General features: G+C 37.2%; 3 protein-coding genes across 14 annotated transcripts; 1 reads left to right on the top strand and 2 right to left on the bottom strand.

Moving 5' to 3' along the window:
* Window positions 1-401: 401 nt before the first annotated feature.
* On the bottom strand, window positions 402-20,101 carry LOC107038200 (high affinity cAMP-specific and IBMX-insensitive 3',5'-cyclic phosphodiesterase 8). 12 transcript variants are annotated; one of them, XM_015257136.2, is made up of 20 exons: window positions 19,815-20,101; window positions 19,406-19,571; window positions 18,303-18,800; window positions 11,978-12,069; window positions 8,244-8,303; window positions 7,658-7,848; window positions 7,433-7,492; window positions 7,267-7,333; window positions 6,897-7,064; window positions 5,882-6,096; window positions 4,895-5,052; window positions 4,513-4,649; window positions 4,104-4,211; window positions 3,220-3,698; window positions 2,103-2,229; window positions 1,910-2,038; window positions 1,406-1,567; window positions 809-938; window positions 664-731; window positions 402-584 (listed from the first exon to the last, which is right to left on the bottom strand). In XM_015257136.2, exons 3-20 carry the CDS (start codon window positions 18,391-18,393, stop codon window positions 498-500), a joined length of 2,529 nt encoding a protein of 842 aa, XP_015112622.1. In that variant the 5' UTR covers window positions 18,394-18,800; window positions 19,406-19,571; window positions 19,815-20,101; the 3' UTR covers window positions 402-497. The 12 variants fall into 12 exon arrangements, with proteins under 12 accessions (XP_015112622.1, XP_015112623.1, XP_015112624.1 ...); XM_015257137.2 differs by having other exon boundaries at window positions 18,303-18,669; XM_015257138.2 differs by having other exon boundaries at window positions 18,303-18,496.
* Window positions 20,102-22,198: 2,097 nt separating this feature from the next.
* Window positions 22,199-23,144, bottom strand: LOC107038203. The gene is made up of 3 exons (XM_015257147.2): window positions 22,974-23,144; window positions 22,555-22,739; window positions 22,199-22,498 (listed from the first exon to the last, which is right to left on the bottom strand). The coding sequence occupies exons 1-3, from the start codon at window positions 23,065-23,067 to the stop codon at window positions 22,283-22,285; spliced, it is 495 nt and encodes a 164-aa protein (XP_015112633.1). The 5' UTR covers window positions 23,068-23,144; the 3' UTR covers window positions 22,199-22,282.
* Window positions 22,865-27,251, top strand: LOC107038173 (coiled-coil domain-containing protein 112). Its single transcript, XM_015257095.2, has 7 exons — window positions 22,865-23,652; window positions 24,426-24,901; window positions 24,976-25,079; window positions 25,416-25,682; window positions 26,108-26,756; window positions 26,844-27,059; window positions 27,121-27,251. Exons 2-7 carry the CDS (start codon window positions 24,738-24,740, stop codon window positions 27,164-27,166), a joined length of 1,446 nt encoding a protein of 481 aa, XP_015112581.1. The 5' UTR covers window positions 22,865-23,652; window positions 24,426-24,737; the 3' UTR covers window positions 27,167-27,251.
* Window positions 27,252-27,824: the final 573 nt, after the last annotated feature.

Genomic DNA, 27,824 nt, shown 5'->3' with positions numbered 1-27,824 from the left:
GTCAACATCGATTTTTTGTCGATTGGCTATTGCTGGAGGTGATAGTACTTGGGGATTTTTTGTTTCGACTGTTGCCAGATTTTGGAGATGTTTGAACGAGGAAGCAAGGGTAAAATACTGTCTTAATTCTTTAATTTTAACGCTTTATCATCCTTGAAAATTATGCATACTAAAGTGGATTGCAATGGACATGTTATGAAGGCCCATTTTTCCATTTAGAATGCATTGCATTTGGTCTGCATTCGTTTCTGTTTTATCTGAACATCTCCTTGAAGTTGGTGTTACCTTTGTTTTCATTATTCATTCTTCACTCGTTCTTTTGTATTGACCCATTCAATTTTCTACCGTCCCATTTTATTTAAATAAACGCCTAGAAGATAATGTCATGAAATAATTAAATGTTAGAATAAAATAGACATTTTATTCAGATAAATAATTTACAAGGATGGCGTTACAAATTTTCAGTTAAACTTCATCGTAGATTCAATAAATAAACATCACCGTGGATCGCGCGCACGTGGGATCTTCAATTCCGGCGAGGTTTGTAGTCTTTCAATGTCACTCAGAGTCGATATTCCCTTTTCCTGTTGATGCAAATGTCAGCGATTCATCACAACACACGTGTCAACATTAATTTGCCAATTTGATCCATTATTTACTCACATGATACTCCTTCCATATCTCGTAATTCTGGCGCATGTGGGTCACCATCTCCGGCACGTCGATGAAAGCTGGAAAGACGAATCACTTTTTTAGGCGATAACTCAGGCAGATTAATGCGATTGAACATGAGCTTGTGCATACTCACCGTCCCATGCTTCGATCATGTCGTTGATTATGTAATCGACAAAACCGATTTGAGATTTTGGGATGGAGCAAGTGTTGCGGTCGAACATTGGCATTACCACTGGCATTCGCTTTTTTTTCTCTTCGTCAGTCTGAAATAATTTGGGAAAATGGACAGTTTTTGTAAACTCCCGTTAATACGATATTTTTTTCTCAACGAAAAAAATCTCGTATTATCTTTCAAAGAAATTCATTAATTGGATTCATTTGAATCAAACAGAAATCTTCATTTGACATTTACGAGAAAAATTAACTTGCTTACTTCTTTCATTAACAAGGATTTAATTATATGAAGTGAAGAATTTATTAATTTCAAGTAAATCATCTATTAAAATCAAACAATTTATTCATTTTATAGGGTAAAACGAACCGTCAATTTTCTGATTATGTATAAATCATTGGAAGCAAATGATTATTTATTAAATTCGACGAAAAAATGTATTCGACGAAAATTGAACGAGCCATAAAGATTATGAAAAAACTCGTAAAAGTTAAAAAATTTTATATTCAATTTCGAAAATGCCATTTCGAGCCTCTACCGAAAAGAATGATGGCTCACCTGATTGAAGTACTCCTCAGCTATTCTCTTGGCCCACTCAATGCAGCACCTCAATGGTCTAGTAGGATTAGACACATCCGCGCACTTGATCATCATGATTTTTATGAGGGTGACATTCTCCGGCAGCAACAGCGTCGCCATGTCTGGGCCATCCGAGTAATACTGAAAATAACCCCGTCAAGTCCACAAATTCATAAATAACAGTCACAAATAGAAAATAATTAAACGGACGCCTGTGCCGCCCACCCGTATTTCTCAAGATTGTCTGAGAAACAAAATTTTTCTTTTATTATGCAAATATTTGGCAACAGGGCGATGGCAATTGAATTACAGAATTAAATATGTTTAATGTTGATAAAAAATCTGTCCTCTTCACATCTTCGCGTAAACACCTCGAAGAACCCATTCTGACCGTTTGTGACTCCTCGAAGAGTGCGAGGCTGGAAAAAATACTCATTTCCCTCAAATGGGCGGCACATGCACTATAGCTACCCCACTATTTACCTCGTCACCGCGTGCACTGCAAACATTGACGAATTTAGCGAGATGCTCAAAGTGCTTCGTCATCTCGGTCGCTAGGATCATGTCAACGACATTCTGTCTGATGAGTTTGTAAGTTTCTCTCTCTAAATTCTATCGATAAATCATGTGGATTAGGGGGAGTACGTTCAGAGCTTCTGTTTTCAGTGATACAAACCTTAAATATGTTGACACTGTCATCCGCTAATGTGAGTTTGAACGTGAGCGCTGCGTGATGAGACTCAAGTACGGAAAGATCGTTGTATAATATCGCTAGTTTGTTATCAGCGTTGCATAAGAATTGACTGAAAAGAAACGTTTCTCACTTTACTCAAACATTAGCAGCCGGTGGGGTTCCGAAGCGCAGCGGTAACGCGGTTTAAAGTTTTTTCTCCAGTGAAATGCTCTTCTACTTTTGTAGTCGAACAGTAATGCGTTCATTTGAGCCCTTCTTGACCCCAAGTTTCCACACATTTTGCCATAATTATATTATTAATCTCGATATTGAACCGTTAGAAAACATTTAAAAAGCCTTAAAAAAAATTGGAAAGCTCACTTTTGGGGGAAGATTGATGAAATAATTTTTAAAATGCAATTTTTGAAAATTACGAGCATTTTCTGTAAACAATTTATAAACAATCAATTGTGCGCAGTATAAATCATGTTTTGGGAGTCGTAAAAATTCATTCACATTCAGAATTTATATATAATTTCAATTATTTGTTTGTAAACTATGAATATTTTAGAAAATAATAATTTTGTGCAAAATGTAATTTGATGTATCTTTATAATTTCGTTTTCCAAGGATTTTATAGAAAGCTAAAGGAACTAATGTTCTGAATCCAATTGCATTAAATTTCTTCGCAACCTGGCGCTGGCGAATTATTTCTGGATTATTTGATTTGGTCAAATAATATAAGGACCCCATTAAGAATGTTTGAAATAAAACGTTAAAATACCGAGAGAAAGTAGAATTGCGCATGTTCGAATGCGCAAATCGCAAGGGTCCAAGGGTTAGATGAGGGTCGAAATGAGGGTCACAAGGGTCAAAATAAGGGTCTCTAATATCTCTCTACATCATAAAAATTGAAATTGACTTCTGGTGACGGAAATTTGGCACTCGAAATTAATTAAGGGTCACGAGAAAATTAATTAAGGGCCAGAAATTATTAAGGGTCACAAGGGTCAGAATAAGGATCATGGGGGATCAGCCCCTCAGTACTGCCATGACATCGTAACCCACGTTAAACCCCAACAAACAAACAACAAATAAACAATTCCAATAAAATTATCACCTTGACCTGCCGGGATGATCGATATCGTGCGCGGCGGCCGCAATCAGCGCAGCGACTTCGTCCATCGGCTCAAGGATCATCTGCAGTCGATCGGACTGCATAAACCTAGCTGTTGCCTGGAGCACGTCCGCGGCGTGCGTTGAATTGTGATAACTATTGCTAAGATGGTACTTGTACTCTATCACAGTCAGCCAATTCTGCAGTGTCTGCTCGTCGCAACCGAGACGCGCCGGGACATTGTAACGACCCATGAGGTTCATCCCCAGGTGCACGAGGGGCTTTCGCTCCGACAGAACTTCGAGGCTGAAAATGTCAAAGTCCCAGTCCAAACTGCGGTCTAGGAGTTCTTCGATCTCCTTCGGACCTTGCGGATTTTTCAACTGGAGTCTTGTCGGTGCCGGAAGGGTTATTCGCATTTGAGTACTTCGGGTTGAATCGTTCGACGATCTTCTTGAATCTCTTATGTAGTGACAATTTTTCTGGAAATTCCGAAGATCAGGATTTAACATTCTGATCGAATTTTGACTTTTCGTCGGTTTTCAATGAATACCTCTGAATCTGAGCCAGATAGCACAATTTTTGGTATAATCTTTTTTGTAGAGCGAATCGAGAGCTACAAAAAAGGTTCTTACAAAAATTTCGCTATCTCCCTTACACTCGGAGATATTCCTCGAAGACCGCTTCGCTCCCGAACGAGACATGAATTTTGAAGAACTTTCTCACGCAATTTAGTTGGAAAATTCAACTGAACATTACCGAACGGCGTTATATGATCTAAATCTCCCCCGCTTCGTTTTCTTCCTTTTTTCAACGCGAAATTTTCCAGAGGAAAAGACTTGCAAACGTAATTCTATGTATTAAATCAAGTAATTTGTCATTCTCACTGATAAAAGTGCCTCCACGAGATCCGAAGCCACGGGATCGTTATAAATCTTGGTGTCCTCCTTGAGATAAGGCCTGTACAGTTCTGTCGTCTTCAAGGTTTCAATCGCCTTCTCAAAAGCAACAAATAAAAAATCAACAAAATTATTTTGCGCACAATAAATTCAGTAGTGAAGTGGTAAACACAGTTGAGTTTTTGAGGAATATTTCCGAATCTAAGGGAGATAGCGAAATTTTCGTAACTACATTTGTTGTAGCACTCAATCGGCTCCACAAAAAAGGTTATAACAAAAATTTTGCTATCTCCCTTAGATTCCGAGATATTGATTGAAAACTGATCAATAGTCAAAATTGACTTCTCTTTTTACCGCTTCGCTACTGAATTAAATCATGGATTTAGGATTCATTCACCTTGTCGATTTGCATAGCTAAATCGGGACTTGTCCCAGCGATTTCTGTCATGGCATTAGTAAGTAATAGCATTACTTTGGTGATGGGCGCTTCCAGAGGTAGATTATTCAATTTTTGAAGGCTCGATCGTCTCTGCGCTGTCGATAAACGGAAAAGTTTTGGGCTCGTTAAAATGGGGACTAAATGTTGACTCAATGTTGATCATGGATCATGAGTCTTTGCGAATTAATCCCTCGGTGATTCCGGTGATTAATAAAAAAAGACGAAAAATGGAATGGAAAGCGCGGTAACCCTTGGGTGATAATGCTGACGGTGCAGAGGCGCAATGAGTCGATAAGTGGAGATAATAAATTAGAGATAAGATAGTAATCATTTTCCTCACTTCCGATATCGCTGCCGATGGATTTGACGTCGAACGAGCCCCTCCGGTGAGGATACTGCAGGCTCACTCGTGGATGTGGACCCAGGGTTATGCTGGCTACTCCCATGTTCTCCAGGAGGTACATTGTGTCGTGAACGTAAACGTAATGCGAGGGCTTTCTGGGGGAATTTACCCAGAATTTCAGTCGTTTCGATAGAACCAACGATTTTTAGTGATGATAATTATCATCGATTTGTTATTAATTATTGTATTCATTATTGGTAATGGGATTGCATTCTATTTATGAGGAATTTTATGCCCAAAAGTCTATTCCAAATTTTTCCTCATTTTTTATCACTTCGTTTTGTAAAATTTTTTGCAGAAAACTAGAGGAGTTTACGTTGTAAATCCAATTGCATTTAGTTGTTGAGGAATTTTACGATATTTTCTGTTTGTAAATTTCCCCGAGAGGAAAAAAACACAAAAAGCCTGATGTTTCGTAAAATTAAAATAAATTTATCTTCTGGCGGAGAAAAATTAAACAATTAAATTGCATCAAATGGAAATGATTCAATGTTAAAAGAATCTTTCTCGAGTTACTATTGTGTGCATTTATTCCTATTCCATTATTCGTGTTGACATGTTTTTGTGCATTTTTTAATCTGTTAATTGATGTTTTGTTTGAGGGTAACGAGTTGACTTTGTCTTCGTTCTTCATTGTTTTTTGTGGCATGAAGTGAAGTGACATTGAGATGTTTCGTTTTTTTCCGCTTCATTTGTTCTTAATTTTTGTGCTGCGTATTAATGCTTGTTGAGATGGCCGGAAATTTCTTTTTGGAAATATTTCCAGAGGGAATTTTCTTCGGAAAGAAGACCAAAGGATAGCAAGAATTTCACTCATTTCGATAAAACTAACGATTTTTGATAATTATCGTTGCTCGGAGATTAATTATTACTGATTAATTATGAATTATTAACAATAGCCATCAAAGTGATGAAAATACGCACTTTCCCGTAGCGCAGAACGGAATTATTCGACAGTTGATGGTGATAGTGTCATTGAACTTTCTCCTGCAGTTCATGTTACCCTCGAATTCCCGTCCGCGTTGGAGCTGTTGGTCCATAAGCGCAAAATTCTCGCAGGTTATTAGCTCGGAAAGATTTCGACCCAGCATCTCCTCGTACTTATAACCCAGCAACCTTTCACTGGCCTTATTCACAAACTGGAATATTTATTTTATGGTTTTTGGTTATTTACGAGGGTTTGTTGTGCGGGGTGATAAAGATTGACGTAATCGAAATGAAAACGTAATCAGAAATTTCGAAAGATTCGGTATCTCGGAATTTGCTGTATTTTCAACGTTTTTGCTTCCGAATGGAGGGAAAGGCCAAAAATTTTAACCCTAGATTGGTCACCCTGTGAGGGAAACTCCGCCGCGCGTCCTTTTTCTTCAATTACAATTGACTGGTTAACCGGAAAAATAAAAAAAAATTGACGATTGATTGCTTGAGTTGAAGTGTCTAAAAAATTATAGTAGTTTTTAGAACAACATATTTCCCTAAATTCCTAGAAAAAACAAATTATTTCGAAAAGATTTATTTTTTCCCACGTTGAATTAAATTGCCCACGACGCGACGTTGCCGGAAACTCGCTAAACGCGCCCGGACAGTGTAGAGTGAATTCGGCACCGCTGGAGCCTGAATAACACGGCGGGGAATCCCCGCGGAGGTGAGCAGACTAGGGTTAACGTTGAGGCAATGTTGGCTACAAAAAACGTCACTAACTTTCATATCTCATTTAGTTATCCACGTCGCCCCAATTCAATTCATTTAGTGAAGTAATTTATTATTAAATCCGCGCACAAATCACAATATTGATTTCACCATCCAAAATTGTCTGGGGAGAATCGTCTTCTCATACCGAAAAAAAATTTGAGTCGGAGAAAATCGAAAAATGAAAATTGAGGGTCACGTATCTAAAATTAAAGAAGTTATTTCCGATTCACAGGTTTATTGCACTCACCCTAACGATGTGTTGATCGTCAGTAACATGTACCATATCCCTGCATCTGTCGACAGCCACATAAAGCGCATGTGCCGCGGCGAGCTGCATCCTGGGCTGTATTTCACTGGCGTAAATCCCGATCAATTGATTTCCGAGAAGTATCTCGTGCGTGCACTCCATCGTTGCCTAGATCATTTAAAATTCTTACTTTTAAAATTAAATTTATGCGAAATCCAACGAAATATTGCCTGCACTATTCGCAATGAAGACAATAATTGCAGCTCTTGGATGAATTTCCGACAGTGCACCCTTGAAAGGGTCAATCTATGGTTCATTGGATGGAGAATAGACTCTGTTGATGCTAATAATGACTATTTTAATGACTCACTCTGCTGTAACCCGTATTCAGCAAGTCCAATGTCACTATCTCGTCCTTATCGGCTACCGTGAAGAAGCTTTCAATATCAAGAAGAAATGAGTGATTAGAATTATTAGTCGACGAATTCAGCGACTGATTTATTGGACAAAAAATGTTTGTTTACTTGTTTACTCACGACTTTTTAACTAATGCTAAAATTACACTGCTGTGATGGCAATTCGTTGCTCTTATGGCTCTGAAATGCAACGGAAATTCTATTCTTAATTTATATAGCTCGAAGCCCCTCAGCTTTTACGAAAGATGAAAAAAAAAGAAAAATCCTTGAGTATTTTCCCATTTTCGTCGAGATCAAGTCATGAGGTTTTGCATTTAATTCAAGGTATTCGTTTTTTTAAATTACCGACAAATAGCGTCTGCCTCATTGGCCCGATGCCCCCTCCTATCGATAATCACTAAGTCGTGGGATCGACTCTGAAAAACCTCAGCCGCCTTTTCTCCACTTTTCACTACCTCGACACTCCATCCCAGCTTTCTGGAGACTGCTCCCAGGGCTTCTAGCTGACGATCTTCCCGCGGAAATACTAGTAACACCTGGAAATTTTTGGAAATTCATTTCAAACACTTTTTGGAAATTTTTATGGGGTTTAATTAGCACTGAAATTTCAGGGAATTTCGTCATTGAAAATGCAGAATTCCGTGGAGAAATCAATGAGAACTGGAAATTTCAGTTACATTTTTCTCTGGAAATGAATAGAAAAACAGAAAAATTTCAGATTTTACTGACAATTGAATGGAATTTAGCACTGAATATTCATATTAGATTGGAAATGCAAATAAATTAAGGCATTCTCATCTTTGTGGTGCTGAAAATTGGGGAATTTTACTGAATTTTCAGTGAAACCTGAAATTTCATTTCTTTTCCAACTGTTTACTGTCACTCCTGTCATAGAATAATCGGATGAAAATGGTAGTCAGTGACGTTTTACCTCCACAACTTGCGAGGGTGCGGTTATCGATAGGGTTGAGTTGAAATCCTGTGGTCCCTTCTAGAAAATGAAAAATTAAATAAAATTATCAAAATTTATTCCCATAGTCCTCAACTGTAATTCGTAGTAATAAATTTATGAAGAACTGTAGAATCGATTGAGCAGTAGAAAATCGATGATTATTCCCATTTTAATCTTTACTTGATATTTTTACTTGTTTCAATAGAAAGGATTTAATTATATCCAATAAACAATTTATTTATTCCAAATAAACAATATCTCGACATTTCTCCCTAAACTTATTGATTTTAGAGATTATTTCCGAATTGTTGAAGGGTCATGTCTGCCGCGAACGTATTTACCCCTCGAATTGATGTCAAATTGCAATTTTGACATCAAGAAAATTATCAGAAATCAGTGAAATCAGATGAAACGAATATCAAATATTTTTATTAATATTCGTTTTGCGATTCTTGAAATAATGCTGAAAAACCTACGAGATTTTTCAGAGTTTCCGGTACCGCGAGTACTTGCATCTTATCCCTACTCCCGAACAACTTCCGTTTCCACAATCGACCGCAGAATATCGAAGAAACTCCCGACATCCAAGAGTTGGACATTGACTCGGTTTTGGGCTCATCGTCCGGCCCAGTGGCACCGGATATGTGAAGAGTGCGATGGGTCAGGCGTCTCGTGTCCGTAAACTCCGCCATAAGGGTCACAAAAAATCGGCCGAGACCACTACCACACTCTCGAATTATCCTCGAAATGTGGCCTTGACTCAAAAAATTAGAAGACAGGATAAAACGACACATCCAATTTCAGAAAATTAATTCCTTGCGAAATGAACGTTCGAAAAAGCCCGGAAATGTCGGGACGACGTATCTCTCAAGGGCCCGAACTGTCACGACACTGAGGCTGAAACGACACTGATCGACAGTCGAGATTATCGATGGCGATACAACTCAAGCCCAGCGTAAACTATCTTAGATAAGGGAAATTTTACGGTGACTGCTCGTATCTTGTCGGACACAATTTTTTTAGATTAAAAAGAGCACTTGAAACTTCCTGGAAAAATTACCGACAATATCTATTGGAAAATAAGAGTGACTAAGCAAACATGAAGAGTCGGAGATGATGAATGGAGAGGGTCACGTTTGTTAGCATTATTCATAATGTAGATTTTTTTGCATTAAAAAATCCCCTGATTGTCAATAGTAAATAACAATTCTAAAAACATTTTGATTCCTCACAACTATCTGCCAACGATTCAAAGATCTGTGGGATCTCATCGCTGAGTCCTGTGGGCTAGAGAGCCCTTGAACCCTTGAATGTTATTCATGAAAAATGTCATTTGCAAAATTCCCTAATTGTCAATAAAAAAAACAATTCTAAAAACATTTCAAAACAAACTCAGAGGAACTTTTAAAATCTCACTTGTGACTTGAAACTATTTGCCAATGATTCAAAGATCTGTTGAATCTCATCGCTGAGTCACTAGCCCTTGAACCCTTGAATTTTAATCATGAGGAATTTTTTGTATTGTAAAAATCCCCTGATTGTCACTCAAAAATAACGATTCAAAAAACCTCTAAATTCCCCAAACCTTAGAAAAATGTTTAAAAACCCCCTGTTGACTCAAAACTAATTCTCTTTGAGAATTAGTAACTGAGAGATTCGGATTCGAATCCCGGGGGCGGTGCGGGATTTTTTCTCTCTAAATTCCGAATCTCTTTGAATATTTAATGCCTAAAGGTGGTTAGGCGGTGTTATGAGGCGAATTTGCAGAGAGAATTTCCGTAGTTCCCGGTAGCTTAGTTGGGAGAGTGCTCGGCGCGTAACCCGGGAATCGGATTCGAATCCCGGCGGGCGGTGCGGGATTTTTTCTCTCTAAATTCTAGTTCTCTTTGAATATTTAACCCCTAAAGGTTATTAGGCGGTCATGTAAGGGGAATTTGGAGAGAGAATTTCCGTAGCTCCTGGTAGCTTAGTTGGGAGAGTGCTCGGCGCGTAACCCGGGAATCGGATTCGAATCCCGGCGAGCGGTGCGGGATTTTTTCTCTCTAATTTTTTTTTGCTGCGGGATTTTTTTTTGCTGCGGCATTTTTTCTTGGACGTTTTGTTCTTTTCGTTTGGGGGGCGATGAACACCCCCCGAACGAAAAAACCAAAACGTCCAAGTCAAGGGTAGAAACCACACTGATCACCGCCAACCCTAAGAAAAATCCCGGACGCAGGCGCAGGGGTCAAAGACCACCAGGTCACGCAACCCTTCCTCCCCAAAACCCCACCGCCCCCCACTCACCCCCGTCGCCACTTCCACCGCCTGAGAAACGCCACATGTCCACAATTTAATTCTCTCTCGAAGACAAAAACTGAATTCATATTTTTTCCTTTCGCTGGAAAAAATAGTGGAATTTTTTTCTGCATCTCCACCTGTGATTTCTCAAGCCAAGACAATTTTCAGAGTTTTTGTTTCGTGTGGAAGGCGATCTATTGCTGGAGCTCGAGGTCCTCGAACTCCAGAGAGGCCACATCAGCCCAGACACATCTCATGCATTTTTAATTCTTCTAGGTTCAACCCCTTCAGTGTTCGAGCATTGGTTTTTTTTTCAAACAATTTTCTGGGATTTACAACTTGAAATTGCCGGGGAAAATCGCTGTCGTTGGGTATTTATGAGATAGCAACAAAGTTCTTGAGTGGTCATTTATTATGGATTGGCGGTGGTCACGATCGCTGAGTGTGGGGGGTTCCGACGATTGTGGCTCATCGATCGGATTCATTCTGCCGGCGGAAGGTCGGAGCTTCACTTTGCACTTGAACTTGAGAGTGGCGAGAGGACCGGGGGTGATGAGTGACGGATTGAGTGATACATTTTTATTCTGGTTAATCTGCTGGTGAAGGGGCGAAGTGCATCGCACGGAGAGAAATTTTTTAGAAAAATTCTAGTACGAGTGCTGGAAAAAATCACAATCCACCGGCTCTGAAAAATTCTAGTGCTGTTAAGGTCAAATTTCTTGGTATTTCTGGTGATTTCTGTGAAATTTTCACAGAAATACCGACAAAAATTCACGTTTTCCTCAATAAAATTTCTAGTGTAAAAAATATTACGCCAAAATATTGCTGTGGCTGATATTCTGTAAAACTAATAGATCATGAGATATTCCGGTGATTTTTTTTTCGTTGATTTTTAATAGTGGAAGGGGAGATAATAAATAATACTGTTTTTAGAAAGTTGTGTTCTTCATATTTTTAAGTGCTCTCAGTACAGGAGACAGTGATGGATTCAGATGTCAAGGCGAAGCAAGTACTCTGAGGTTGAGTGACGGGGAATCCCAGAACGAAACTGTAAACCGGGTTAATTCGATTTTGACTATCGGCCAGTTTTTGACGAATGTCACAACCTTTTTTGCTATCTCTCTTCGATTCCGAGATATTCCGCTTCGCTACTGAATTAAAGAAACGGATTTTGTCACGCTCGGAATTTATTTTTCAGTTCTGAGTCTGTCTCAACACTTCCAACATTTTCGTGAGTTCAACAATTTTTTCGTCGCATCAATTTAATTCACTAGTTAATTTTTTTGCTTTCAGATTCGTTTTTTCTTCAGAGGATTCGGTATTTCAATAACTCAGGAGTAATAAAGACAACTGAGATGTCATTGAGAATTATCAAATGACTGTTTATGTTGTTTTGCATAGTGATGATGAATGTCGAGCATTTCTCGTGGACTTACGGCCATGGTGCACTCCATGTCTTCTTCTCCGGAGAACATCGGTGAACCCACGAGATTTTTCTCCTTCCAGTAATCCAAATCTGCATTGTCACCTGCAAAAACACAGATGACTGTTTATTATTCAAGGAGACGATGTATTCTATTATATAAATCGAAGATATTGCTAAAACGTAATGGTTGAGTTGAACAGTAAAGTCTAAAAACTCTTTTTAGGGACGAAAGGGGTAAAATGGAGTAAAGTCCCAATTTTTTCCCGGCAGGAAAACGGAATTAAAAAATTTCAAATTTCCAGGAATTTAAAATTCTCGAAATTCCAGGAATTTTTGACGGAACTCTCTGGAAAATCAAAGGAATCTGGAATTCAAGGAGAGATTTTTCTCAATATTTTTTCCAGAATAATTCAACTGAAATTTCCACTTCTCAACGATTTTTTCCATGAAAATGATTTTTCCTTAAATTTTCAGGGATTTCTTTTTAAATTCTTGAAATTCCAGGAATTTTTGAAGAAATTCTCTGAAAATTCAGAGGCATCTGGAACTCAAGGAGAGATTTCTCTGAATTTTCCTCATTTTTCATTAATTTTTCCAGAATAATTCAACTGGAATTTCCCCTTCCCACGGATTTTTCCATGAAAATGATTTTTCCTTGAATTTTGAGGGATTTCTTTTAAAATTCTTGAAATGCCAGGAATTTTAAAGGAATTCCCTGAAAATTCAGAGAAATCTAGAATTCAAGGAGAGATTTCTCTGAATTTTCCTCATTTTTCATTAATTTTTCCGGAATAATTAAACTAAAATTTCCCTTTCCCACGAATTTTTCCCCGAAATTATTTGCCCCACCCTCCCCAACATCTTCATAACTACTGAATTAAATAACCGCCTCCAATCTTCTGGCCCCCAATTTCAATTACCAATAAACCATAAATAACTCCAGACAATTTTTTCTCATTTTATTTAATCTCCAGGGCAACAATTTAATAAATTGCCGTCACGAATTGAAGTCGGTATACACGCCACTTCACACGTGCCCGTCCTTATTCGCTCAAACAATCCAACATTTCCTTTTTATACCTCGCGGGATCTCCGTGCTTTGACGGGCCGCGGCGAATCTTCGGTGTCGCTCCGTACGCGTAATGACTCTTGCACAATTGCTCAACGAGTCGAGAATGTGGAACATTACAGGGGGCATTACGTCAAGTCAATGAGGCGCTTTCTACACACGAGGCATTACTACTTCGGGGGCAGATCGCGTATTCTGTCGCTCGCGGGTTCGCTGCCTCGGGCGTAATTCAACGACTGCCAATTTCTTGGCGAAGGACACTTGGGGGTACTTTTTCTAGTATTACGACATGCTGTTATTTTTCATTAAGATCATTTCTTGTGATTCGAGGGCACCACCGGCCTCGCTGAGTGATTGATGAAGAGGTAAATTGTCATGTCTTACTGAATATTAAATAAGCTTGAGTAATCTAGGGGCAAAATATATAATTATAACACATAATCCCAATTAAAATGTATAATCCTAGTTGAGGAATAACTTCAATGTGAACCTAATGTGCCGAGATTGAATTGAATCAAATTTTTTTGTAAAAGCAAAAAAGTTAAGTTAAGTTGAAATTTTTTTGAATGGGTAGGAGGAAATGGATACGGAATTAACTTGAGGTTTCCGTGAATTGTTTTATTTTTTTTTTCGTTTGATAATTATTACTACAGTTAAACCCTCAATAGACGCGGATTGTAAAGGATTTTTTTTTGCCAGTTGTAAGTTCCTTGGAGAAACAAATTTTGTTGAAAATTTCGTTAAAAATCAAATAAATATTAAAACCCCAGTTGACTAATGCATTTAATTGAACACATTAACATAGTAAATGTCAAATGAAATGTAGAATCATCTCGATAAGAAGTGGTTTCAGAAAAAAAAATGGGGCAATTTATTTGTCATTAACTAAGTCTTCCTGAACAATAAAAAACAAGAAGATTTCCTTGAATTATTCTACACTCTTTTTTCTGATTGATAATTATTATCTCAGACAGTGGAAATTTCAATGGATACGGATTGTGGAGGATTTTTTTTGTTTGCTTTGATTTATGCAGATGGAAATAAACGGATTGCTCTCGATGAACAGTGGATTTACCACTCGAAACGGTAAATCCAACGTAAATCCAAGCGGATTATTTTTTATTAAGGTTATTCCTATTATTCTTAAAACCCACATGCCCATTTTTTTAATGCAATTGATGAGGAATTAAATCGTCAGCATTTTATGGCATAGGGAATAATCTTAATGCCAAGAAAAAATATATAAAAATATATAAAACAATCTCGGCAAGAAGTGGCTCCAGAAAAAAAATATTGGAGTACATTTTCCGTCAGGAATTCATTCCTGCAAGCGTCTTCCCCAATTTCAATAAGAAAATCTAGTGGAGGGTGGGGTAAAATGGACACTAGACTTTTTTAAAATTATTCATAACTCAGAAACAAATTTATCAATTGAGCTCAGTGCAGGCTCCTCACAAAGGGAAAGAATTGTTCTTCGTTTTGAGAAGAAAAATTATTAAATTTTATCAACACTTCAACCCCTCATTAACATTAAAAAAAAAGTCAAACGTGTCCGTTTTACCCCAACCTTCCTTACTATTTATTTACTAATTTCATTTTATATTTATCAATTGAGCTCATCACAAAGGGGAAGAATTGTCCTTTCAATTGAAAAATAAAATTATTCCATTTTATGAACAATTCAGCACGTCATGAACATTTATAAAAAAGTAAAAACCGCCCATTTTACCCCACAATAAAATCCAATTCTCTATGAATATAAACCTCAACTGCATCCTGTAACACTTACATCCTCCACCTCCAGCCGGCAGAGCCCCCGGACAACTCCGGCATCGCGAAAATCCTGAAAACTGACACCTCAACCCGACATAATTCCCGGCGAACTATATCGGAGAGCCGCCAGCCCTCCGATAAAATCAAGAGTCTGATTAAAATCATGACGTAAAACCGTTGTCAAGGCGATGCGCGAATAATAAAACAGCCGGCGATACAGAGGAAATCCGAGAGCGATGACCCCTTCCCGTGTGTCGTGATGCCATTTTCCCAAAGCGAATGCAGGCAATTCCATTCTAGGGAGATAAAAACAACCGGAAATAGACAAATGGGACGTACCGTTGGTGACCAGTCGTGACTCGTCCAGGGTCTCATCCTCTCTGGGATAGAAATTGCAGGCGATCGGACTCGATGTCATATGTAAATCTGACGCAATCGTCCACGGTGCAATGACCCACTGCTATTTTTCCACAGAATTTTTCAAACTGGTGTCGTTAGTCACGTTTTATCACATCACACCAGTCATTTTTCGCATACTTTTCGGGAAAATGGAGCGATTTCGCTGATAAACTTTCAGTCGCAAATAGACGCCAACACATTATCACAAAATCCCTCCGGATTTATCGATTCTTTCGCTGATCAATTGATATTTACGTTTTTATTTCATGATTTATATCTTCTCGGGGGGAAAAATCAGGTGCGCCGTATCGAGGAAGTTTTCTGATAAAACAAACTGGTGCGTGTCTATTTTTTATTTTGTGACATTCATTTCAATTTTCATTGTTTAAGTCGAAGAGTTGAATTGACTTTTTCTCATTTTCAGGTCTAAGAAATGAATATAAATCATTAATTTGAACCCTTGAAGACGAGAAAATGACGAATTTTCGTTGAATTTCCGACAAAAATCACCCACATTTGACCCTAAGTTTCCTTATATTTTATAATTTTATATTTTATATTTTGCGATGATTTTTCAACTAAACTTTGCAGGTCTAAATTTGGATCTCGATATTGAACCGTTAGAAAACACTTTAAAAATTTTGAAAAAAAAGAAATTTTATTTTTGGAGGCAGATTTATGAAATAATTTAACAATTGCAATTGTCCAGTATAAAAATAATTCTGTGGAAAATGTAATTTAAATGACGCTGGATATTCATAATTTATTTCAAAATTTTTTTCACGCAATTTAATTCAAAAAATTTAAGATTAAAATTGTTGAATCTATAGCGTGGTCTGTACGGAACTGTAAAAGCTACTTGGATATCCTTAAATCGAAGAGAATTGACTTCTTCTCATTTTCATATCCAACAAATGAATATAAATAATTGATTTGAGCCCACAAATTCGACAAAATGACGAATTTTCATTAAATTTCCGACAAAAATCACTCACAGTCTCATTTAAACCGATTCTTGCAGAAAAAAAAAATTTCAGGGACGACTTCTGGACTGTCCACCGAAATTCGCCAGCTCAGCTAGTTGATCCCCTTCTGACCTGATCCTCCCTAGGCCAGCGCATATAAATCTCCCGTCGCCCATAAAATTTCAATTTAAACAACAGAAATTGCACTATTTTCTTTCCAACAAAAATAAATTCCGAATTCCCGTTGATGTAGCAGCCGCAATTCACGGCGTGATGGATCGATCCGGCGATCGTTAGAGGCACCTTGATCGATGCTCCACCTCGAACATAATCAATGCACTATTTTTATTGAGCAACAAACGTCGAAACGCCCACGCCAACTTTTCGATGGGATTTAATGTCTAGTTTTCCCCGTAAATTTGATTTTATTTTTTCTTGCTGTGCGGTTGCATTGACGCAGTGAAACCAAGATAGAATTTCGAGTCTTTCGATAACAAATAAATAAGAGGGCTGCGGGAACAAAGACATTCGCTTGTCGAGCACGATCGCGATAACTATGACTCTGAGCAATGATTCAACTGGTGCGCACTCTGGGGATTATTTAACCGCTGAGGCCACGAGTTTCGAGTTGAATTTTTGTTAATTAAAATAATGTTAATTAAAATAATGACACGCGCTTGCTCTATTTTTTATATTTTTTTTACTCGGAGGGATTTGAATTTTTTGTTGAATGCGAAATTGGGGAATGAGGGATGTTGTGAATTTTTGTCAGCGGTTGACGAGTGGATTTCGATACGTGGCCCATCGTCAGTGGTTTTACAACGACTGAACTAAAATACCACGGGAGTGTACAATTTTGCCCCCGTTGGGTGAGTGAATGGGCGAGGACGTGGATGTCTGTGCTATAGCCATGAAAATCATCGTGAGTACTGCTGCCTTAGGCTAGTGATATTACGATATGTCATGATTCGATTCACGTTCGACACCTCCTTGGCTCTTAAATTAAAGAATTATTGGGTCTCGGCGCGGGACTCGGGATTTGCGTGATTTTTCATTGGATTTTTTAAAAAAATTTCCACTGAATTTGATTGATTTTTGTGGGTTTTGGGGGACCACTCAATATCTACTTTCACTATTTTTAATGTGCGAATATGACTCAATTCTCTAAATTAATTGAACTCATAAATTTTTATCAATTGATTTTTTACCTGAGGCATTAATGAATCGAGGCATTTCTAAAATTTTTAATGAATAAAAATATGAAGGGAAAATGCAGAGAAAATGATCCTAAAAAGGTGATTTTTCTCTTTAGATTTGTTTCATTCGATTTCCCAATTCTTAAAATTAATTGAACTCAAAATTTTATCAATTGATTTCTTTATCTGAGACATCCATGAATTGAAACATTCCAAAAAATTTCCGAATCTTCAAAAAGCTGATCCATTCCCAAGCTATTTATTGATCTTCCTTTACATAACTTGCAAAAAAAAATAAAACAAAAAATGTTCCCTCTTCCAATGAAATATTGTGATGGAAGGTCTCTCCGCGATAAAAAATTACAACTTCACTCATGAACGTTCATAATTTGTTGAAACGAGTTTTACCCGAGATTGTGTTGATGACGAGGGACTGCAATTAGCATTAATCATTGTTATTCAATCGACAGTATCACGACACACAGTGTCTCGTAATGTATAGAGTTAATTCGATTGTATCGACGATCTGGCATCATGCACAACGCTTCGTATTGAATCGACGGCATGGCTCCGTGTTATCAAATAATGATAACCGTAAGAAGAACGTATTCATTACAATTATGAAGTTGAGATGAAAAAATGCAGGGAATAACCACTACAATTTTTCAATTCATCACTAGATAAATTTTGCAGAGAATAAATAAATTAATTAAATTAATTATTTGATTTAATTAATTTCGGACAGAATCACAGAACTATTGCTTTATGAAATCATGTCCACAACCCGACATTTGTGATGAAAAAAAAAGATCTTGACGTTTCGAAAAATCATTTTTTATCACTTTCCGATAATTTCGGGAATAAATAATTCAACACGACATGTTTACGAATTTACCACTGAAATGTATTGAGAAAAATGAAAAAACTACTCACCAGTTTGCACCAAAGACTCCTCAGCCTTTCGGCACTTGAATTTTTTTTTATTCCTCATGCAAATGAGGACTGCACTTGTCGAGCAGCCCATTTTGCACCAGTCACCGAATATTTACCCTCACTTCATTTTGAAATTTTCCACTTGCCATTTTCCCCAACACCACTGTGCATTCCACAAACCGCACTGATCCTCTCTATCCATGAAAATTCAATATATTCCGGAATACAACGCAAATTGTGTAAAAATAACACCAGTGAAAACGTATAAATTTCTTTCCTCGTTGTTGGACTTCAGTTGGTCCAGTCACCGAAATACTTTTCGCTCGTGTGAATAAAAAATCAAACTTCTCATGGAATTCACAGTGAACTGCAATCATCGCGTGGTGATTATTTTTTATGGAGAGCGTAAATGCGCAGTCTTGCAATTTAGCATGTTTGTTTTCATTTTTTCCTTCAACAGCTGAATTCGTACTACCGAAATCACCGGCGGATCACTGACTGAGAATAATCATTTCGTTCATTTATCAAATGGGCTCTTATCAGCAGGAGTGTTTAATCAGAGCAGAAATTGTATGAACATGCTTATGATCAAAGAGAAATTCCCGAAAAAAATCCAAATCAATTTTAATGAACTCTTGATGTTCGAGGATGGCAAATATTTTGAAAAATCTGGGGTAAAATTATCAAAATAAACGCGGTTGCGGTGTAACTTGAATGAGAATTTCGTTCATTTAAAAATACATTGAGTCAATTATTTGTTAATGAATCAAGTGGGCGCATTCCTCACGATAAATGGGGAAATTCCAAATCCTTCGGGAAAACTAAACCTATAAAATTGATTTTCATTTTCGCAGACAGCTAAACATACAGAAGTTGTTAGGAATTTTTCAGACAGAAAGAAAATAAAATTTAGGAGGATAAACATGAATTTTAACTTCGTCGACTAAAAAATATTCCTCTCCCTTTCAAAATGAATGTTCGCGGAAGAGGACGAGGGAGAGGGGGGCTTTCTGAATAACCGAAGTGAAAAACCCTATTTAATCTTCTTTATCATCCTTGAGAACTATTATCATCAAAATGAGAGTGAGGAAGGGAAAACTTACCGAATTCGCCAGAAAAATCGTTAAAAATTCCGTTAGAAATTCCTACGTTAAATCGTAAAAATTGAATTTCCCATCGCAAACGTTCGGTTAAAATAAATCAAATTGTGCATTTTCTCCGGCTCACATAGTAAATTTTAATTTTACATTCTCTCCGCGGCACCATCCCCTGAAAATCCCATTTTTCAGGAATTCAGTATCGAAGTGGTAAACCGATTTAACTCGACTCATCTCCCAATTGAGTTTTTGAGGAATATGTCCGAATCTAACGCAGATAGCGAAATTTTCATAATTACATTTAGTGTAGCTCTCAATCGGCTCTACAAAAAAGGTTATACCAAAAATTTTGCTATCTCCCTTAGCTTCCGAGATATTTATGAAAAACTGGTCAATAGTCAAAATTGACTTATACCGTTTTACCACTTCTCTACTGAATTCAATTAGAACCACGAGTGCAGAAAATTAATGGATCCCCTGGGTCTCTTCGAAACGTCTCCACATGAATCATGGTGTCCTCGAGCTAAACTCAAATTGAGGCAATCCCCCAGTCACTCGTAAAAGGATACAAAACCGTAAAAATCGTGGCGACTTGGATGTGACTTTACACCGCGAATTTTCACGTCACTCGGCATGATATAAAAGCCGCACGTATCAAGCAGCGCAATTTACATACTGATAGATGCTAGTGCAAACTGAACAATTCGCTGAGTGTTTAGGGGGCATTGTTTCACACTTCTCCTACTCTTCGTGGCCTCTAACTAGTGAAGATACACAGCGCACGACTAAAGTTTGCCTCATTCAATATTTACGATAAATACTACTATCTAAATCGTCTTCTTCATCAAACTCGAGGCACTTTTTTTCATCGGCGCGATTTTTAGAAGGTCGGGAGATTGCCTCCTCCCAGATAATGCTGTCTAGAAAATAATTTCCTGGTGCGTAATTGATTTGTTATCTTTATGTGAGATTCATTGTTCTCTCGAAGGATTTTTCCTTTTTTACACGTAACGCAAATCGCGTTATTGCATCGGCATTATGCGCAGGTCAATGGCCCATGCAGTGGACATTTTTTAATTACTCAATTTGTTTATGTTCAATAGAAGTTTATTGTCTTGTTAAAAAATGATTTTAGAGGAAATTGTGAAATTGTTGTTTTTGGAATTTTTCTTCTGGAGTTCCGTTTGAAATCACTCAATGAATTAATTATTGAAGATGAGAATGGCCGGAATATCTGATGCCAAAAAGATGAAATGAGGATTTTCTCTTATTTATAGACGGAGAATAATCCGTGACCGAATTTCAATCGTTGCGTCTGATGAAAAATTCAGTAATTCGTGGCCCTGAGGATTTTCATTTGAATGATCCTCTTTGAATCGCCAATTATTCAACATCAATACTCAAAGCATAACAATGAAGTTGGCGTCCGCGGATATATTAAGGATATCCAAGTAGTTTGGCTATTTTTTCACCAGTGAAATCCTTTTACAGTTTTGCAGTCGAACATCGAAGCCCTCATTTGTGCCTCATTTGATCCTGAGTTTCCGGACATTTTAGAATGATTTTATTATTTAAACTCTAAGGTCTGAATGCAAATCTTGATATTTAAACTTAGCAAACATTTTAAAAATGTAAAAAAAAGAATATTTACTTTTGGACTGATGAAGTCATTAAAAAGTTGCAATTTTTTAAAATTACGGACATTTTCTGTAAATAAGTTGACAAATGCTGAAAATCATTTGTTCGGGATTGTAACAAATTGTTATTCGAAAAATGTTATTCGAATGACGCTGAATATTCATGTTTTTTTCTAATTTTTCTCACGCAATTTCTGGTTGACGTGCCTTCCAATTAATAAAGCTAATTACATCAACGAATTGTCAGAGAGTGTTTCCATTTTTCCCCACAATCCCAACAAGCACCGCAAGAAATCATTTTGAAAATCTGAAACTGAGAGGTCTAGCCTTCGAGGAAGATTATATAAATAAAATAATCGATGAAGATGACGAGCTTTCGCCACAAACAACTTATAACCAATCAATTTGGCATCCGCGAAATCATTGTTTGCGGATCGTCCTCAATTAATTAAATATATTCCTCTCCCCAGGCTCGGCTTTGAATGGACGCGTAGAGATTGTTTACACGCATGACATTGTATCAAGTTTTCCCATTTCGTGACGTAAGTTATCTTTACGGAGTATTCCTTATCGTATTTGTCGTAGGAACTTTTCAAACGTACGACGCGTGCGGCGTAAATATGTTGCTGGGCAAATATAGATGCGTGAGAGATAATGCATCTGTGGAAATGAAATGTTGGATCTGTATTTAGACGAAGTACTTATGCGACCGCTCTTCAAAATATTGACCCCAAATTACGAGAATATTGAATATTTTTCCGTAATTATTTTCGCTCAGCTATTAGAAGGGTAAAAAATTGGGAACAATAATTGAATTGAAGAAAAATTTTCAAATATTTCACAAAATTTTTTTTGGAGAATAAAAAATCGAGAAGAATGGAGAAATAAAAAAAATATAGAAATGAATAGGGGAGAGTGGGGTAAAACGGCCCCTTTTGATTATTTCGAAAATTTTACCAGCTCATTCCAATTTGAAATAAAACGAAATAACTTTTTCCATGGAAACTACATTTCTTCCTTTAGAATGAGCCTAGACTGATCTCAATTAATGAATTTATTTCTGAGTTATGAGTATCACAACAAAGTCAAAAGGGGCCGTTTTACCCCACACTCTCTTATTTGAAAAAAAAAAAACGGAGAAATAGAAAAATATAGAAAGAAAATATTTGGAAAAAAAATTGAGAAATGACAACATAAAAAAATTAAATATTTAAAAAAATGGTGAATAAAAAAGACCGTAAGACACTCAATCTAAGGGGCATTTTTTCATCGATCTGTGCGCTTTAGTGCTGATAGTGAGATAAGCGAAAGCTCCTTCATGGGGCATGGGTTGTTGAGCGAAGAAAGCCCCGCCATCCGGTGATTTTTCCATGACGAGTGGTTTGTTGCTCCCCAGATTGACGTCCCCATCGATCTCCGCCATCATCTCCTCGACTGTCATCGTCTTGTCGCTTCTGCCAGGCTGTTAAAAGCGACGAGTCAAGATTCCGAAGAGACGACGTTGAGAGAAATACTCACAATGAGATGTGTCAATTCAGAAATCGGGGTTTTTGTTGACGGTTGAGAGGAGAAGGGTGGCTTCAGGCTGCCCTCCTGCATGTTCAGGACCAGGTGGTACATGAAGTCGTTCCTCAACTCCATCTCGGATAGATTTTCATTGAAAGACATGAGGTATTTCAGCCACTGAACGACGAGCTTTCGATCTGAAGGGATCAACCGTTTTATCATCATCCAGGGAGGGATATCTCCGAATCTAAGGGAGATAGCGGATTTTTCGTTATGACCTTTTTTGTAGAGCGGATTGAGCGCTACAAAAAAGGTTCTGACAAAGATTTTGCTATCTGCCTTAGATTCCGAGATATTTGTGGAAAACTGACCAACAGGCAAAATCGACTTGAACCGGGATTTTGGGCTCTTATTAACGATCGATGCATCACCTTGGAGTTTAACCAGCTTCTTGATGAGACGTTTAGCTAGCAAAAGATTGTAGTTGCAGTCGTAGTTCAAAGCTGCCCTCTCGTCGCTGTCCATTTGAATTCAATTGAACTGGAAGTGATACTCCACTTCACAAATGGGAATTTACGAGCTTCTGACACTCGGGGAATCAATTCGTGATTGGGCTCAATTCCTCCGGCTGTCAGTGAAAAATATTATTCAAGGGATTGATTGGCTTGAGTGAAATCACGTTCTTTCATTTTTCAATTCGCGGCGTGACATGGTTTCGATGCGACCGAGAAATTTATTGAATTTTTTTACTTCAATCTAGACAAATGATTTTCATTTGGACGAAGTGAAAATAACGGCTGACGTTGTAAATTGACTGGTTGGAATTTTGATTGAAGTTAGCAACAAAATCATCACGCGATTCGTCCGCGGTTAATTGTTTTTTTAATGGGATTTTAGTGGATTAAATAGCCAGTAAATTTTATTTTATTAAAAGCCATTCTCCCCTTTCCTTCATTATGACTAGAATGGGTACTGCTCTCCTGTGTGTTTTTATTTCCAGGGATAACGAGGCATCGAGGGTGCGAAACGGGGGATCATCAATTCCAGAGGGCAATCGACTGGTAAGAATGAGCGACTATTTAAAAGTTCTTCAGTGAACGACAGTATAAGGTGAGAAGTTCTATTTCATTACGATTGAAAAATTGAGTAGAAAAATTCATTTTTATTCATGAGATAAACTGAAGGATATCCAAGTATCTTTTATTTAGAATTTGGTACAGACCACACTACAAACTCAACCATTTTTAATCATCAAATTGGTCAATTAAATTGTGTGGGAAAGATTTTGAAAAAATCATGACATTTTGCGCAGAATTATTATTTCTTAAACATTCGTTATTTGTAAATGAACAATTGAAGTTATTTAAACTCTCGAAAACGTTATTCTTTTAGTAAAATTCTGAATATAAATAAATTTATTACGACTCCGAACAAACGATTTTTCTGGCGGAAAATTGATTCAGTAACGAAGTGGTAAAACGGTACAAGTCAATTTGGATATAATATCTCGGATTCTAAGGGAGATAGCAAAATTTTCATTATAACCTTTTTTGTGGAGCCGATCGAGAGCTACAACAAATGTGATTACAAAAATTTCGCTATCTCCCTTAGATTCGGAAATATTCCTCAAAAACTCAGCTGGGAGATGAGTCGACTTAAACCGTCTTACTACTTCGCTACTGAATTATTTATAAATTATTCATAGAAAATGCTCGTAATTAAAAAAAAATATTTCTTCTATTTCTGCTTTTTAATTCATTAAGTCGCAGGTATTATTTAGGTAATTAGCGACTGCGAAGAAGTGTTCCTATCCGTTATGTAATGATTCACTGTTTAATTTCAGTTCTGTTCTATAATATTAATAATATTGTATTCTGCTTCAGTTCTACAGCCCCCGAGGGATCGACTCGAGCCTTGGATGAGCACGAGACGCCTATTTCACACCTGTCTGGCTATGCAATTTCCAATAGAAGGGGAACCTGCGTTTGTATCCATGGAGACCCTGCGTATTTACGCAATTCGAATTGAACCAGAAAATACACAGTGATCGTTGAATAAACAGGGCGTAAATAAGAGACTGTCATGTACCTCTAGTCAAATGTAATAAACGAACGCCTGAGTGAGGAGAGACAACAGTACTATTTCTGTTGCAATAATTGTAATAAAATCCGAATTAATTGTAATTGAATGGAAGAATGAGTCAGGCGGAGAGAAGGAGATTTGTAAGAACATTGGTTAAATTAAAACAGCAAGAAGAGTTTCTTGAGAAGAGCATTGAGACGTTTGTCACGGGAATGAAGGTGGAGACTGATCTAATTCGGGATTTAACGCAAACACGGAATGAATGCTCGATTGAGGGGTAATGAGAATCAATAAAGAGATGTGTGCACAAATATCTGAAGTGATTGTTATTTTTCATTCACTATCCTCCAGGGGTGAAGTGGTGGACGCAATCTATCGTATTGGGTCGGATATTTCTGATGATTTAGAGACTGTTAAGTCGATGGTGGGCCAAGTGCAGAATGGGAAGACCATCGGTATTTATATTTAATCATTAATCATTCGTATGAACTTTTCAGAATTCTAGTTGACGGTAATTGATTCATTATCGAGTAATTTAATTGATACTTTATCAAATTCTGAATATTAATAAATTTGTTGCGATTACGAACTAATGATTTTTCTGGCGGAAAGTTGACTGTTTATAAATTGTTTATGAAGAATGCTCGTAATTTAAAAAAATTACAATTCTTAAATTATTTCAATTATTTTATATTCATTATTTTATATTCATCAATTCTAATATTTTACATAGAGATAATGTGGCTTGAAAAAATGAAATTGAATTAAGTTTCAATATTCTTCCAAATCAGATCCGGGAGAACTCAAATCCAAACTATTATCTCTGTCAACGAAAATTAAGGAATTTGACCCAGCGTCGCAGCTGGAAATTTTTGCAGCGGAGCAGAAGGAACTCGAACAGGCAATACTCGATTTTAGAGTAAATATTCATGAATACGAGAAGCCGAACAGCGGATTGCTGGCTGCTGGTCCCAGGAAAACTACGCTAAATAGGAAAGACTGTGGAGTTATCGATTACGATGAGATCGAGGATTTTGATTCACTCGTCTGTAAAACCGGTATAACAATTCAGCAGCGAAGCACTAAAGCGATTTAAGGGCATCCAAGTATCTCTTGCAGTTTTCAATCATCAATTTTGTAAATTAAATTGCGTTAGAAAAATTAGAAAAAAAATCACGATGAAAATGAAATCTCAAATGAAAGCTCTGAGTTTTCGAAGAATATCTCCGAATCCAAGGGAGATAGCGAAATTGTTGTAATAACCTTTTTCATAGAGAAAACTGAGAGCTACAAAAAAGGTAATAACAAAAATTCTTCCATCTGCCTTAGATTCCGAGATATTCTAGGAAAACTAACTTGGACCGTTTTACCGCTTCGTTACTGAATTTCGACAACGATATAAATTCCCATTTCTCTCAGAAAAATCATGCTTCACAATTTTCCCATAAATTCAACACATTTAATACTTACATAATGAATCCAGGCCACACGCAGCATTGGAATCAAGAAGATCACCTATTTTTCCTAAAAGTTCGAAAGAAAAATCCGAATATTCCAGCGATGATTCACTCGATCAGAAAAAAATGTCCAGATCTGACGGCCGAGGAGATCATAAACCACGAGGCGTGGTACAAAATTTATCTTAATTTACGAGAGAGGCAGAAGACCACTGTCAAGGAATGGAGGAGAATGAAAGATTTGGAAAAGCTGGGGAAAATGAGGTCATTAAAAAACGAGGACGATGGTCTCGACGATAAATCAAGCAGAAGGAAATCCCAAAATAAATCAGAAGGGGATGTGAATGATTCCGTAATTACAAGTGATGATAAATCAACGAGAACACGAAAACCCCCTGATCCTCACACTCAGCAGCCGGACGAAAAGAAAGAATTGATAAAAAAATGGAAAACAGAAAAGGAAAACGCGAAACTGGCGAATGAGGAGCGACTGAGAAATCAGGCGGAAGGCACTCGCTCGTGGAAAGAGCAACAGTTTTTACTCCGAAATATCGAAATTAAGGCGGCTCTCGACGAGTACAGGACTAAAAAAATGCAGGAGAAATCCAAGGGACAAATTAAAAATAGAAGTTGTACTGAAATTGTGAGGACTCCGGCGTTGGTTAAAAGCTTCCGGTGATTATTCATAATTGACTAATTAATTTCTTTCGGCACTCATAACTACTTTAAAAAATCACTTCAATCCCCTCTAATTATTCGCAGAGAACGAGACACGAGTTATTTGAGAAAACGTAAAAAAATTGTGAATTCAAAACACGTGAAAAAGCCCAATGTAGAGGTAAACACGAGCCCCGCGAGGTCTAGGATTGGCTCGACATTACTAAAGCCGACGAAAATTTGGGAGGAAAGGTGTAGGCAAAAATCAGCCCCCGAAGACGGTCCCAAGGCGGTTTTATACATAAAAAATCTCCCCAGATTGTGAGTACAAAACAAAAACAAAAATTCGAATTAAAGATAAATACCTAATGATCCTTTTCAGGTCTATCCACAACTGGAAAAATCAGGAGACCATAATATCCTTATGAATTCTCAATCTTTTATTATTATCCTCCAAGTAATTTGAATATAAATGCGTACTTCACATTCAGTTTATTCACTAAGGAGCAATGAAGCAGATAATGAAATGTCAAAATATGAATGTAACATTTCAATAAAATTGCATCGCCATTATCGAGTTATTCTTTCAGTGAATTTTTTTACACAAAAAATTGCAGAACACAGTGATGCATACACTCACATACGCAATATCATTCTTACATTTTTTTTACTTATGTAACATAAATATTAATGCTAACTGAATTATTTTTCCAACCGCCTGCATTAATTTCAAAATTTCTCCTCCTTCAGGCCATTTTTGGAGAAAATAGTTTTTTTTTTAAATAGGTAGGAATGAAATATTTATCAAATTCTACACAAAAATCCTTGAATCATATAATATTTTTCAAATCAGAATCACTGGTGGCAGTGATTCGTTAAAATAGATGGAAATAAATGAATTGCCCTGATGACGAGTGAGATTTACCACTCGAAACGGCAATAATAAATGGATTTTTTTGTGTTAATTCATTGAGGCCGTTAAACTAGCCGAGATCAGCAAAATGACCTGGAGGGAAAATTTCGAAATAAATATTAATGCAAGGATTAAGATAATGAGCTCCTCGACCCTATTCACCAGAAGAAAAG

Source organism: Diachasma alloeum, unplaced genomic scaffold, assembly GCF_001412515.2.
Source record: "Diachasma alloeum isolate Michigan unplaced genomic scaffold, Dall2.0 Dall_scaffold_00279, whole genome shotgun sequence".
NCBI classification, from domain to species: domain Eukaryota; kingdom Metazoa; phylum Arthropoda; class Insecta; order Hymenoptera; family Braconidae; genus Diachasma; species Diachasma alloeum.
Note: the sequence above shows the minus strand (reverse complement) of the source record. Positions and strands in the feature narration are given on the sequence as shown.